General features: G+C 43.0%; 1 protein-coding gene across 2 annotated transcripts; it reads left to right on the top strand.

The window, feature by feature from the left end:
• Positions 1-16: 16 nt before the first annotated feature.
• tada3l (transcriptional adaptor 3 (NGG1 homolog, yeast)-like) lies at positions 17-3852 on the top strand. Of its 2 annotated transcripts, none has more exons than XM_085455955.1 (9): positions 17-287; positions 598-841; positions 975-1222; positions 1378-1483; positions 1588-1723; positions 1814-1917; positions 2039-2145; positions 2512-2703; positions 2810-3852. In XM_085455955.1, exons 2-9 carry the CDS (start codon positions 632-634, stop codon positions 3000-3002), a joined length of 1296 nt encoding a protein of 431 aa, XP_085312081.1. In that variant the 5' UTR covers positions 17-287; positions 598-631; the 3' UTR covers positions 3003-3852. The 2 variants fall into 2 exon arrangements, with proteins under 2 accessions (XP_085312081.1, XP_085312082.1); XM_085455956.1 differs by lacking the exon at positions 17-287 and adding an exon at positions 294-498.
• Positions 3853-12564: the final 8712 nt, after the last annotated feature.

Genomic DNA, 12564 nt, shown 5'->3' with positions numbered 1-12564 from the left:
ATACGCCTAGATTTGGTATCATCCGATGATACCATTGTGATAGACTACTCAACAGGCTCTATGAAGCGCCAAGTCTCCAGACTCTGTATTCTCAGACTTGCCACTTTTTAAATTGCTTTTACGACTTAAAATGCCTGGTTAGGTTTTGTAAAAATTTAACTATCTTATTTTTTCTCCTCAGAATCGTCATTATATATAAAATGGGACATCATTTTAGGTGAATAATTTTCACACACCCCCCCTCTTACCACAATGGTTTCACCCATCATGGACGCCATTCAGTGAAGGTAACTATCGCTGCTCTAAAATATTATACACATTATAATTTGTGCGCTATATTTGTGTGGTGTGGGTTTAAAACGCCCATATTTAAAGCATCTGTGCGCAAATCATGAATATAAAAGAAACCCTTGTTAGAATTTAAACGTATTCTCCAGCATTTCGGGCCCAGCGAGCCTGCGCTCTTTAAAGCAGTCCCGACTGTACGTGCGGCCGTACGTAAGTGTTTCTGAATTTGTGTGTGAGAGCTACAGCACAGAGCTGGACTCACATTGTATGCCAGTCTGATAATCTAATGAGTACTTTGTCTTATGCCAGTAAAATCACTGTCAGGTCTTTGCTGCAATACATCATGAGTGAGCTGAAGGACTGCCCCCCACTGAAATACTACGACTTTAAGCCCGTGGAGCATGTCAAGGTATGCCCCCGCTACACTGCTGTGCTGGGCCGCTCAGAGGATGATGGCATCGGCATCGAAGAGCTGGATACCCTGCAGCTGGAGCTGGAGACACTGCTGTCGTCAGCTACCCGCCGCCTCCGAGCACTGGAAGAGCAGAGACAGGTAGGAACAAGCTGGTGACCGCTCTTCTTTCATGTAACTTTTCTTTTAACCATAAGGCTTTCATCTCTAAGCATCTAGATGCAGCCTTGTATATTAAAGGCTACCATAATTTTTTCCTCTCTATTTATCTCAGATCCTTACAGACTGGCAAGATAAGAAGGGAGATAAACGCTTTCTGAAGCTGGGAAAAGACCCAGACCCCGCTGCCTCATCTCGCCACAAGCCAAAGAAGCAGAAATTGGACGGTAAAGGGGGTCATGGGCCAGGCCAAGGTCCCGGCAGACCCAAAACCAAAAACCTGCAGCCAAAAGTACAAGAGTATGAATTTACAGATGACCCTCAAGACATTCCCCGCAACCCTAAAAATGATGCTCCCAACAGGTCCGCAACAACTTACAAAATATATCTGCTTAGTTTATTTTCTCTTTGATGTTTCTTTTTTTTTCCCTTCTAATTTTCAAGTTATTCTTAGATGTGTGTTTTAGCAAGAAAAGAACTTTATTCTTATATTACCTTGTAATATTTCTGTTTTTAAGATTCTGGGCCTCAGTGGAGCCATACTGTGCAGATATTACAAATGAAGAAGTACGATTGTTGGAGGAGCTTCTTAAACCACCAGAGGATGAAGCAGACTACTTCAAGGTATGACATAGAGCCATGCACGCAATGTTATGTTACAAATAACTGTATGCAATGCAGTGAATAAGAGTGTTTTGAGGTTTGGGGCTGATCTGTGTTAATGGTAGATTCCAGCATTGGGAAAACACTACTCTCAGCGGTGGGCTCAGGAGGATCTGCTGGAGGAGCAGAGGGAAGGAGCACGAGCCAACGACAAAAAGAAAAGCGTCATGGGAGGGCCGCTTTCTGAATTGGACGCAAAAGGTGAGGGGAAGGCTCACTTGTGCCTACACGTGACTGTGCATGAACTAGTAACTCCACCTTAACACTAACATTTATCTTCACTTGCTGTAGATGTGGACTCGCTGCTGAAAAAGTCAGAATCCCAACACGAATCTCCAGAAGACGGTTGTCCCTTTGGTCCTCTCACACAGCGTCTGCTGCAGGCCCTTGTAGAGGTCAGACTCATCATTTTGTGACCAGCTTTTGCCCTGATAACGCTTATAACAATGCATTATTGCGTTGTAAAAAATACAAATAATAATATACATATAAATACATGAGCATGGTTTCTTCCAGGAGAACATTATATCCCCCATGGAGGATTCTCCTATACCGGACATTTCAGGAAAGGATGCTAACGATGGTGCTGGGACTTCACCCCGAAGCCAAGGAAAAGCTTTTAGGTATAATGTCAGCATCAAATAGATTTTTGATGTATTACATGAGAAAACCTCCTGAAATAGCAGCCATTTTTAAACACATCTCCTCATCCACACAGACCTCGGTATCCTCAGCATGAAACAAAAGAAAAACCGCATTCAATCTTTTTTAGGATGTTTTGGCAGGTCAGCAGCTAACTCTTCAAAGTACCTCAATTTGCTGTCTACTTTCATGCAGCTGTGCCTGCACACACAAACGTGGATGTTAATTCCTCTCCATTAAATTTAAAGGGAAAAATTGGTTCTAGATTTAAGGTGGTAACATTGGTTGTTTTAGTGGTGTTTTCCGCTCTGCATCTGCATATTTCTTATGATCTTTGCCATCTTTAGCGTTCCTCATACGCGCTCCCTGGAGGCTCGAATCAAAGAGGAGCTGGTAGCCCAGGGGTTGCTGGACTCCGAGGAGCGACCTGGCCAGGGAGGAGACTCTGAGGATGAGGTCCTTGCAGAGCTGCTGAAGAGACAAGCAGAACTCAAAGCCCTGACCGCTCACAACCGAGCCAGAAAGCAGGAGCTGCTACGGTGAGGACAGAGAGCAGCAGTGGTTCTGTTTGCCACCTAAGTGAAACTGTACATGTGTTAGAGATCTTTGATCACATGAAACTCTGGATTTGCTGTTTTTTCACAGGTTGGCAAAAGAGGAGATGCGCAAACAGGAGTTAAGGCAGAGAGTCAGGGTGTCTGACAATGAGGTGATGGAGGCGTTCCGGCGAATCATGGCAGCCAGGCAGAAGAAACGTACCCCAACTAAGAAGGAGAAAGATCAGGCCTGGAAAGCACTGAAGGAGAGGGAAAGCATTCTCAAATTACTGGATGGATAGAGGAAACCACAGTTTCTGTGGTGAAAAAAATATTGGAAGAAACCTCTTCAACCTAACACACAGCTCAAACAGCTGTCAGTTGCATCAAAGGCCTCTTTCAGGCTTCTCTCTCCGTTGACCTGCCGGCATCTGGACACGCCGGCTTCATGATAGAACACAGACCATGCTGACTTTTGGGAATTGGAAATGGTCAAAATGGCTTTATTCTTACTGTAAATAGAAATTAATATAACTTGTTATTGCATGGTATTTTCTAGTGGGTTGGGCTGAGCAACTCGCAAATATGCACTGTGCACATGCAGTCATGTTAACTCTGCAGCAAACAGTCTCACTTGTGTCGCTCAGCCTGATCTAGTGGCATTACTGTTGCAATGCAGGCTCCTCACTGATGTATGAAGCCACACGTTCAGATTCCAGCAGTTAAATGGCAGGTATGTGAAAGAGGCCAGTGATGTAACATACCGTTTATTACAGCTCTGCATGATTTAGGTAGGAACGTTTCTGTAGTTGTTTTTGTTCCATGTGATGTACAGCAGAGCAATCATCGGATCAGTAACATTCAGCATGCATCACTGACTTTTATACTGTTGTTTGAAACGTTTTTCTTTTGTTGGTTCATTTTTATTTTTTTTACGTTTTTTAAATTTCATCTGCCATTGTCATGCTGTGAAAAGAATACATCAGTACAATTTAAGAACAGGTTTTGTATATGTTAAAAAAACAGACAAGATGCTGCAGTGTGTGCAGCAACATCTCTTCCCTTCAGTGCTAACAGTGGGTCCACCAGGGGCAAAAAAAAGACATAGACCATTGCTACTTATTAAAACAATAAAACTGTTACATCTGTTGATATTTGTGCTTTTGCTTTCTTTATGTTCTTAGTCAGTTTATTTATTAGCAACATGTTTAAAAAATGCTGACCACATAATTAACAATACATTAGAATAAAATCAAATAAAAACACAAACGTGAGAGAAACAATGTGATCAACATGTCAAATGGGCCGCACACCAAGAAGAAGAGGGGAGCCCGATGCTGTAATCTAGCAACGTGAGCTTCTGATTACAGAAAACTGTTCCCAGCAGCATAACACAGTGCATTACGATTAAAGAGGTGGTAACGTCCATCATCTCTGTATCTCAAAGATATATTCACTGCATGATATTCAGTTTTCAGTCACTGATGCTGAAATCCAGCGGGTGGAAAAGGTTTACCTGATCACATACTTAAGTACTTCTAATACGGTGAAGAACCATTCTTTGTAGGTCTCTAAGGAATGCTTAAAACTGTCTTCATTTAAAAGGAAAACAAGATATTTTCTCCATGAGGCTTTTGGGCTGTAGAATAAAATACAGTCACATTGTTCCAGCAATGGCAGTAGTAATTAAGTCTCTTCCAGTCTCAACTCTTAGACTGGAAGTTATTCTGTTTGTCACCAGTTTTTTTGCTGGTTAGGAGGATGTTCTTAAAATCTTTTTAAACTGCTGTACATAAAAGCTACATGTCTTCATTAATAAGCCACATTGCACATTGCAAATCCAGATTTCCTGCAGGGTAGGTGGAAGTAACAGGATCCAGAGGCACCACTAGATGGCAGTCTGTGCCTTTTGCTATACATAGCCCATGGTTGACATAATTGCAATACTGTGTGTGTCTCTTTGTTGGTGATTGTATATGTCCATCTTTCACTTTATGATCCTCACCGATCTGGATTTGGGGATAAAGTAAGAGACTGTTGCTCAGTGTGCAGCTGTGGGTCACACAGTTCATCCTACAGAGAAACAGTCACCCAAAGAAATGTCACCAGTAAGAAACAGTTTCCTTAAGAAACTGTCACATGGTCACAGCAAAAACCACCAAACTGCTGTTCACCCAGACGGATTCAGAAAGTATCTTTTGAAAAGACCGCAGCCATGCTCATGTTTCTTTGTCATTCTCAGCAGTTTCAAACAGCTTTTCTGTGATTCTTTCTCCTGATGTGTGTGATAAGAAAAGACTCGTCCATGTGACTTTCAAACTCAGGACGCTTTATTAGAAATGTGTACAAAGTCCTATCATTGCTGTCTCTAATTTTTTTGTGGTAGTTTCATTTTAATGAAGAGAGGCAAAATATTAAATAAGTATTTGATCCTCTACAACACAGCCAAAATTCAGGTTCCCACAGATTGCCTGTGTGACAAGATGTAACACAAGATTACAATCAGTCAGTCAATTATAGATTCTCCTAATCTCAACTTCGTACCTATATAAAGCACGCCTGCACACAGAATCAGTTTCAGTCCTTTGACAAATCAGAATCAGACCTAAGATTTGTCAAAGGACATCAGGGACAAGATTGACCATCAGCTTAATGAGAAGATGACAACTGCTGGTGCAATTATTCAGAAATGGAACAAATACAAAATGACCATCAATCCACCTCAATCTGGAGCTTCATGCAAGATTTTGCCTGATGATACGAAGAGGATCATGAGAAAGGCGGTGAAGCAGCACAGAACAACATGGGAAGAGCAGTGACCAAAAACACCACTATAACACACATAATAGAACTTGCAGACGCTGCAATTTAGCAGCGTCTGCAAGTTCCACCTGCTCATGAAGAAACATGTACAGGCTCGTCTGAAGTTTACCAGTGAAAATGCTGTGGTCATTTTAAAACCAAACTCAAGCTCTTTGGCATCAACTTAACCCGTCGTGTTTGGAAGAAGAGAAATGCTGTGTATGACCCAAAGAACACCATCCCAACAGTCACCATGGAGGTGGAAGCATTATGATATGGGAGCTGTTTTTCTGCTAAGGGTGCAGGACGACTTCACAGCACTGAGTGGCCAAAAGACCGGGCCATATACCATAAAATCTTGGACTAGAACCTCCTTCCCTCACCCAGAACACTAAATATGGGTCATGGCTTGGTCTTCCAGCATTAAAGTGACCCAAAACATACTGCCAAGGCAACAAAGACATGGCAAAAGAAGAAGCACATTAAAGTCATTGAGTGGTTTAGCTAGTCTCCAGACCCCAACTCTATAGAAAGTCTGTGGAGGAAGCTGAAGGTTTGGGTTTCCAAGCAGTAATAAAAAAATCCCTAAAGGATTTAGAAAGTTTCTGTAAAGAGGAGGGAGCAAAAATCCCTCCTGAGATGTGTACAAACCTGATGAACAACTACAAAAAATGTCTTACCGCTGTGGTTGCCAACAAGAGTTTCTCCACCAAGTATTAAGTCATGTTTTTGGGATCAAGTACTTATTTCACTCAATGACATCCAAATCAACTCGAAACTTTAATCTAGCTTTTAGGTAATGGGTTTTTTCTGGATTATATTCTGTCTCCCTTCATTAAGATGAAACTACTAAAAAAAATAGACAGTGTTGGTTAATTTAAAGCTACCTCTTTTAATCTGTGAGGCCTGTACAATCTTATGACACAGAGCTATTTCCTGATGAAACTGCTATAACTTGGTCAGTCGGTCAAGTCACGATCAAGGCAGTGAAACTCTCTCTGTTGAAAATCTGTTACAAAGCATGTGAAAACCCCACAGATAAAATCTCCTCTTCTCTCAACATGTTTAGGTTGACGTCAGATCCCCAAGCATTGCTGACATGACAGATTTCAGGCTTTGAACTACATGTAGTCAGGTCGCTTGTTTGTATTTTAAATAGCCTTGAGCTCCACAGTGCAGGTTTGTCAGGAACAAATCAGCTTACATCTTGCGACACCTTAAAACTCGGCTGAATCATTACGAATTTAACAGCAGCCTGTCGGGGGGAGGGTGGCAATAATGCCCTGTTTATTACATTGTGTGAGTGTTTTGCTCGTGTGTTTCCGTGTTTGTGTGTAATGGCAAGACCGTTAATGGAAACTTACTGAATCTACATTAATACAACCCAGAAGATAAAATCAGGAACTGGCATGTTGTTTAAAAAATCCCCTCATGCTCAGAAAGCTGGAGTTTCTAACAATGGTGCAAACAGTCATTATTTTAAAAACTCCTCAGTTTAGGCGAGTGTCCTCTATGCAGATCCATAATGCAATCAGCCCTTGTGTATGAAAGCTTTTAATAACATGCAAACCTATTGAGTCCTCCTCACAGGTGAATGAGAGGCTGAATAGATTGCTGTGGTGGCCCCTCGAGGCCGGGCGTATCACACAGGTCTTTTGTTGCATTTGTTGTCATTAGACCTAAACTGAAGGGCAGGTGGGTTTTGTGTTAATACACTGCTCATACATGCTCAATGATGCTCGTCCTCTGTTTGCTCATCACATATTGAGCCTCTTTTTAAAAAAAAAAGAAAGAAAGAAAGAAAGAAAAGAGGAAAAAAGGGCTAGTGTGACTCCTTTTGACAACCCAGGTGGTGCGTGTGTCCCTGATGCTCACCGGATCAGCGAGGCTCCATCTCCAGTCCCCTCTCCCCGTGTGAAATTCAGCTACGTGGTGAGCTTCTTCACTCCTCTCTGCCATGGCCCGTAAAGTTTTACGGCTGTTTGAAGAAGAGGACCCGCCACTGGAGGGTGTGGGTAAATAAGTTTGGCACGAGATATGCATCTGCTGCACATCAACAGACAGACTATAATAAATATATTTCTGTTATGTGAGCAGACATTGTGCGGGGCGACGTGTGTTTACATGTGCACACACGCACAGTTATCCCATGCTACTATCACCCCAGATCAGAGGAGGGCGTTCTCTCCATTGCCTCTTTGTTTTGCCACTGTGTACCAACCATATTTCTTTCTCTGTGGCTCTCCTACTCCACCTCCGTGCCTGCGTTCCTTAGCTGGAACTGAGCATGCATAAAAGGCTGACACACACACACACACAAACACAAGCACGCACAAGCACAAGGAGAGCTACATAGAGCTGGAGGGTTTCAACATAAATCTGTTGATTCTTTGTCCTAATGCTATGTCAGCTTTCATGCTGAATTGAAATTGTGTGTGTGACAGAGATATAGACAGAGGTTGAGACAGCTGCTGAGGCTGGCTGGTCCACTGAGAAGACCCTCTGTCCAGCCAGGCCACGCCTCGGCCCTTCTCCTGCACAGAGAACTATTGTCTCCAGTGCTCCTTCCACTGTTCTGATGTCATGGTTTGTCCTTCCCCAGAGGGTTGCTGCTGCTGCTGCTGCTGCTGGTGCTGTTGTGGTAAAACTGGAAAGGCTTTTTAGCACAAGGCCAGAAGCAAAAGCGACTGGATGGTGCACACTGCAAATAGTTCTGCATACCAGTACACAAAACTCTCATATGCTCTCATCTTTTTGGCCACTCCTTTAACCCGCCCTGATTTGAATCTCATTTGCTTCCCATTTGCGTGGCAGTTGATGCCTTTCTTCTGTGACTCCGGAGTTTGGCAGCTCAAATGCAAATCGCTCTCTTCTGCCCTGATCATCCCCACCTGTCCAGGCTCCTGGGCTGTCTGCTCATTGGTGAAGTAGAAATAAATATTCTTGGGCTACTTCTTCCAGCCCTGTTGTAATTCCTCTGGTGTATTTTGTAGAATATGAGCACCACAGACTCGCTGCTTTTACATTAAACTGTGAGGGTGTTGCTCATTATTTAGGTGTACAAGAAGAATTGTTATCAGAGTAGTCTAAGTTTGGGTATATGAGAGATTGTGTTTGTGGTATTTTGGAAATGTAAAAAAAAAATGCATATCTGGTTTCGATCAGAATAAATGACATAAGCTGAGGTTTAACTTCTGTTAGATCCAAGACCTACAAGATAAATCACGATAAAGTGCTGATGCTAAATTCTGCATACAGAGTCTCTCCTCTGAGAGACTCAAGCCATTACAGGTCCATGATCTCTCTCATTCCCTTCTGCATTGGTAGCGAATTTTCCTAAGCACTGTGACAATTTGTGTTTGGCTGTTCTTTGTTTGAATCACCTAGGCAATGAGTGAGATAAGAACGACAGAGTGTGGAGTTGTTAGGAGGCTATTTATCTTTGGCAGTAAATGTGGACAACAGCATTCAAAGCTCTTGAAGTATGTTTTGCAGTGGAGATAAGGCCTGATAGCAGAGGTATGTAGAGGGCTATGTATTGATAAATATGCACATATTTTCACAGAGATTTAATGCAACTGCTTCTGGAATACGGAAACCACTCTTATAGATGTGGGATTTGGAGAATTGTCACACTCTTCCTTATTGGGCTTGGATAAATAAACATACCACTTTCCTGCTACGGGTCTCCCTCTAAGACTCTAAGCGAGAGGACATCACCGGCAGTGTCGATGATAGTTGTTGAGGAGCAAAGGAGACACAATGAAAAATGCTTCTGTCACCACCCACCGCTGCTTTGTCACCCTCTCCCCATGTTTCTTTTGCTTCCTCTGCTCTGTGATTATTATCAGCCCAGATCATTATCAGGCAAACTCTCCCCTCACTGTGATGGAGAGGAGGGTCGGCCTCCCACATAGCTTTGGTGAGAGATTTCTAACAGCAGCAAAGGAGGAGGGGATGGGACAGGGGAAACAAGACAAGAGGCCTAATAAAGTCCATCTAAATTTAGAGACAGCGGGGCCTTTTTCCCCTTGTCCTTATAAAGAGCTGCTGGTGAATCCAGGCAGGCTATCCTCCTCGCTGTACTGAGCTCAGATCACTCCCTACAGGATGGGGAACATAACCGTCGGTGCATGAAAACACACACACACACACACACTCGTGTGCGCAAACACAGAGGACCATGTTGTTTTATGAGACAGAGGACGGGGAACTTGGAGGGGTATTTTTTTTGTCTTTACACAAGAGGGCAAGTTTGGTGGAACATACTAAAATAGGAGAGGTTTAAGGAAACCACCAAAAAGAAATGATGGGAGAAATGAGCAACTGGTGGGGGACGGTTCACGTGCAGGAGATTGTGAAAGAAACCACAGATGAATTCGTGGCTAAAAATATCTCAGAGGGCGGGTTGTATATTTCATCTTATGTTAGCACAATCTCCCTTCCTCCGATCAAAAGATGCCCATTTTTTGATCTCATTAAGAATCATTGCGTTTTATAAAGTTTATACTAAGATCTCGCCTGACCTTTTGGGGCTCTGTCCATGGAGAACAACACACATCATCTACAATCATATTACAGTTTTTCTCGATTGCTTAAACACTATAACCAGGCCTCTAAACTAAAATTTCAAAACCGTAACGCTATTGTTCAAAAAGCTCACCCATTTCCCTGAACTATAAACACTATTCCCTGCTTTGACACATGACTCAAATTTGGTGAACTGTTACTGCAAAACTCTACACACAAATCCCTACATTTTACAGTGCTTACACCATGTAGTCATTTAGAAAGCACTAGCATGCAATAATGTTAACTTAAGTCAGCATAGCTTGAGCTCAATTAGCACACAATTAACCAGGTGGAAACACTAGGAGTCAAAATTTAGCACACACCAATCAGAACCTGCGATGGATAGATAAAAGGGCCAAAGTCAGCTCATTCAGGTTTGAAACAATGGATCCAAAGAGATGCAAAGGAGAGTGATTGAGGATGATCATCTTTTTCGAGGCATAAATGCCATCAGCCTCTCCACAATTGACCGCATCCTCCGAAAGAATCAATTCCGGATGAAACAGGCATACCGAGTCCCTTTCGAACGAAACTCTGACAGAGTGAAAAACCAACGTGTGGAATATGTTCAGGTATGAGTTTTGATACTGTATAAAGTATTGTGTACCATCACAGCATGGCAGTTTATGCTGCCATTTCAGCACTCTTGAACTGTGGTTCAGGGTACCGATTGACTCTACTGTGTTATGTGTTTTGCAGAGAATCTTTGAGACTGAAGGACGGCCTGTTCCCCATGAAATAATCTTTGTGGATGAGGCAAGTTTTAACCTGACCAAAAGAAGGAAAAGGGGGAGGAACATAATTGGCCATCGGGCTATTGTAAATGTCCCTGGTCAGCGTGGGGGGAATGTCACTATGTGCGCAGCCATCAGCCAACGAGGGGTACTCCACCGCCATGCCGTACTAGGACCCTATAACACTATGCTTCTCCTTGCTTTTCTTGATGGTTTAAGACAACATATGTTCCAGCTGCACTACAGGGAACCAGCACAGCCAGAGCAGCCTCACTACGTTGTTGTGTGGGATAACGTCAGCTTCCATCGCGCTGCTCTGGTTCGTGACTGGTTTACCAATAACCCAAGGTTTTCTAATATCTTTCTGCCTGCATACTCTCTCTTTCTAAACCCGATAGAGGAGTTATTTTCGGCATGGCGGTGGAAAGTGTATGACCGAGAACCTTATGTCCGTGTTCACCTCCTTCAGGCCATGGAAGAGGCCTGCCTAGACATATCAGTAGATGCATGCCAGGGGTGGATCAGGCATGCAAGAGGATTTTACCCCCACTGCCTGGCTGGGGCCAATATAGCCTGTGATGTGGATGAGATTCTCTGGCCTGACCCAGACCAAAGACAAGATGCTGAGGTGGGATAATGTTTCTGGTGTGTGTTGTACTGTATAGTACATGAATGACAATGTGCCACTGTACATACATTGGTTACGTCTTTTGTGTTTATCATGTGACAAGGGTTTTGAAGGGGAGAACCATAAGCAACCTATTTGTTTTGGAACTATTGTTTTGAATTAATTGTACCAGTGTGCAAAACTCTGTTGTAGTGTGTGTGTTTTTGAGGGCTTGTGTTTGATGTCTGAGGGCAAAGTTTGGTTTTTCAGCAGGAGTGAATAGTTTTGGGTGTGGAGCTTCATTTTGACCTGGAAATAGGATGTTTGGGAAATTGAGTGAGATGTTATGGATTTGTGTTTACTGTTGTGAGGATATGAGGCGTAGTTTCAAGAAATGTGTTTTAGCAATTGAGAAAAACTGTAATTAGTGGGCTTTAGAAAAGAAAAAGCAGAGCCAAGCCCTCTCCCTGTTTCCTGCCTTATTGCTAACAGTCTGCATGGAAGCAAATGCAGAGAATTCAAAATAAGGCAATGAGAAACATTCCTTTAAAATGTTTCTTGAACTCTCGGTTTCACTGACGACTCCATCCATCCGAACTTCAAGAAACACCTGTTGCACAAGGTAGGATGTTTTTAAAAAAATGTAAAATAGAACTGGAGCTCTCCACTGTTTGAAAAAGCCTCGCCGCTTGCAAACGATGAAGCCAGCAAACATAAACGCGACCTTTCCCCTTGTGACAAATTAACAAATTCAACAGCTGTGTCACCGATGCAAGTGACTAATGTGATTTACTGCCATATCTGCTGCTGTCTGTCTGAAGCGCTCTTATCAGGAATGGCCTGTCCTGGGTGTGACATCAGCAGCTGCTTCCTACCCCCCACCTTTGATTAAATAACAACCCAAGTGAGATGCAGGTCATGTGCTGGTTCGTGCGGACGGGAGACACAGAAACAGAACACTTACAGTTCACTTTTGACACGAGGAGAGAGATACGTATGATGTTTTGTTTTTGCTGTGCGCTGCTAAGGCAGAGGTCATTTTCACAGCTGCCCTGGTACAGTAAGCCAGGAGTGACAGCAAAGGGTCAAAAGGCAAACAGGATGGAGGGGTGGAGGTGGAAGGAGTGGCGTGTTTTTTTTTTCTTTTCT

The sequence above is a fragment of the Copadichromis virginalis genome, linkage group LG5, assembly GCF_057382275.1.
Source record: "Copadichromis virginalis isolate Kocher_CV1m ecotype Utaka linkage group LG5, C_Virginalis_male_GT1.1, whole genome shotgun sequence".
Taxonomy (NCBI): Eukaryota; Metazoa; Chordata; class Actinopteri; order Cichliformes; family Cichlidae; genus Copadichromis; species Copadichromis virginalis.
The sequence above is the reverse complement of the archived record's forward strand: the minus strand, read 5'-3'. Positions and strand labels throughout refer to the sequence as shown.

Excerpts from the sequence above, each read along its gene's own strand:
- tada3l (XM_085455955.1), top strand. The coding sequence starts at position 632 with ATGAGTGAGCTGAAGGACTGCCCCCCACTGAAATACTACGACTTTAAG. Across the intron at positions 1,223-1,377 it reads AAAAATGATGCTCCCAACAG|ATTCTGGGCCTCAGTGGAGC; the intron begins GTCCGCAACAAC and ends TCTGTTTTTAAG. Across the intron at positions 1,918-2,038 it reads TGCTGCAGGCCCTTGTAGAG|GAGAACATTATATCCCCCAT; the intron begins GTCAGACTCATC and ends GGTTTCTTCCAG.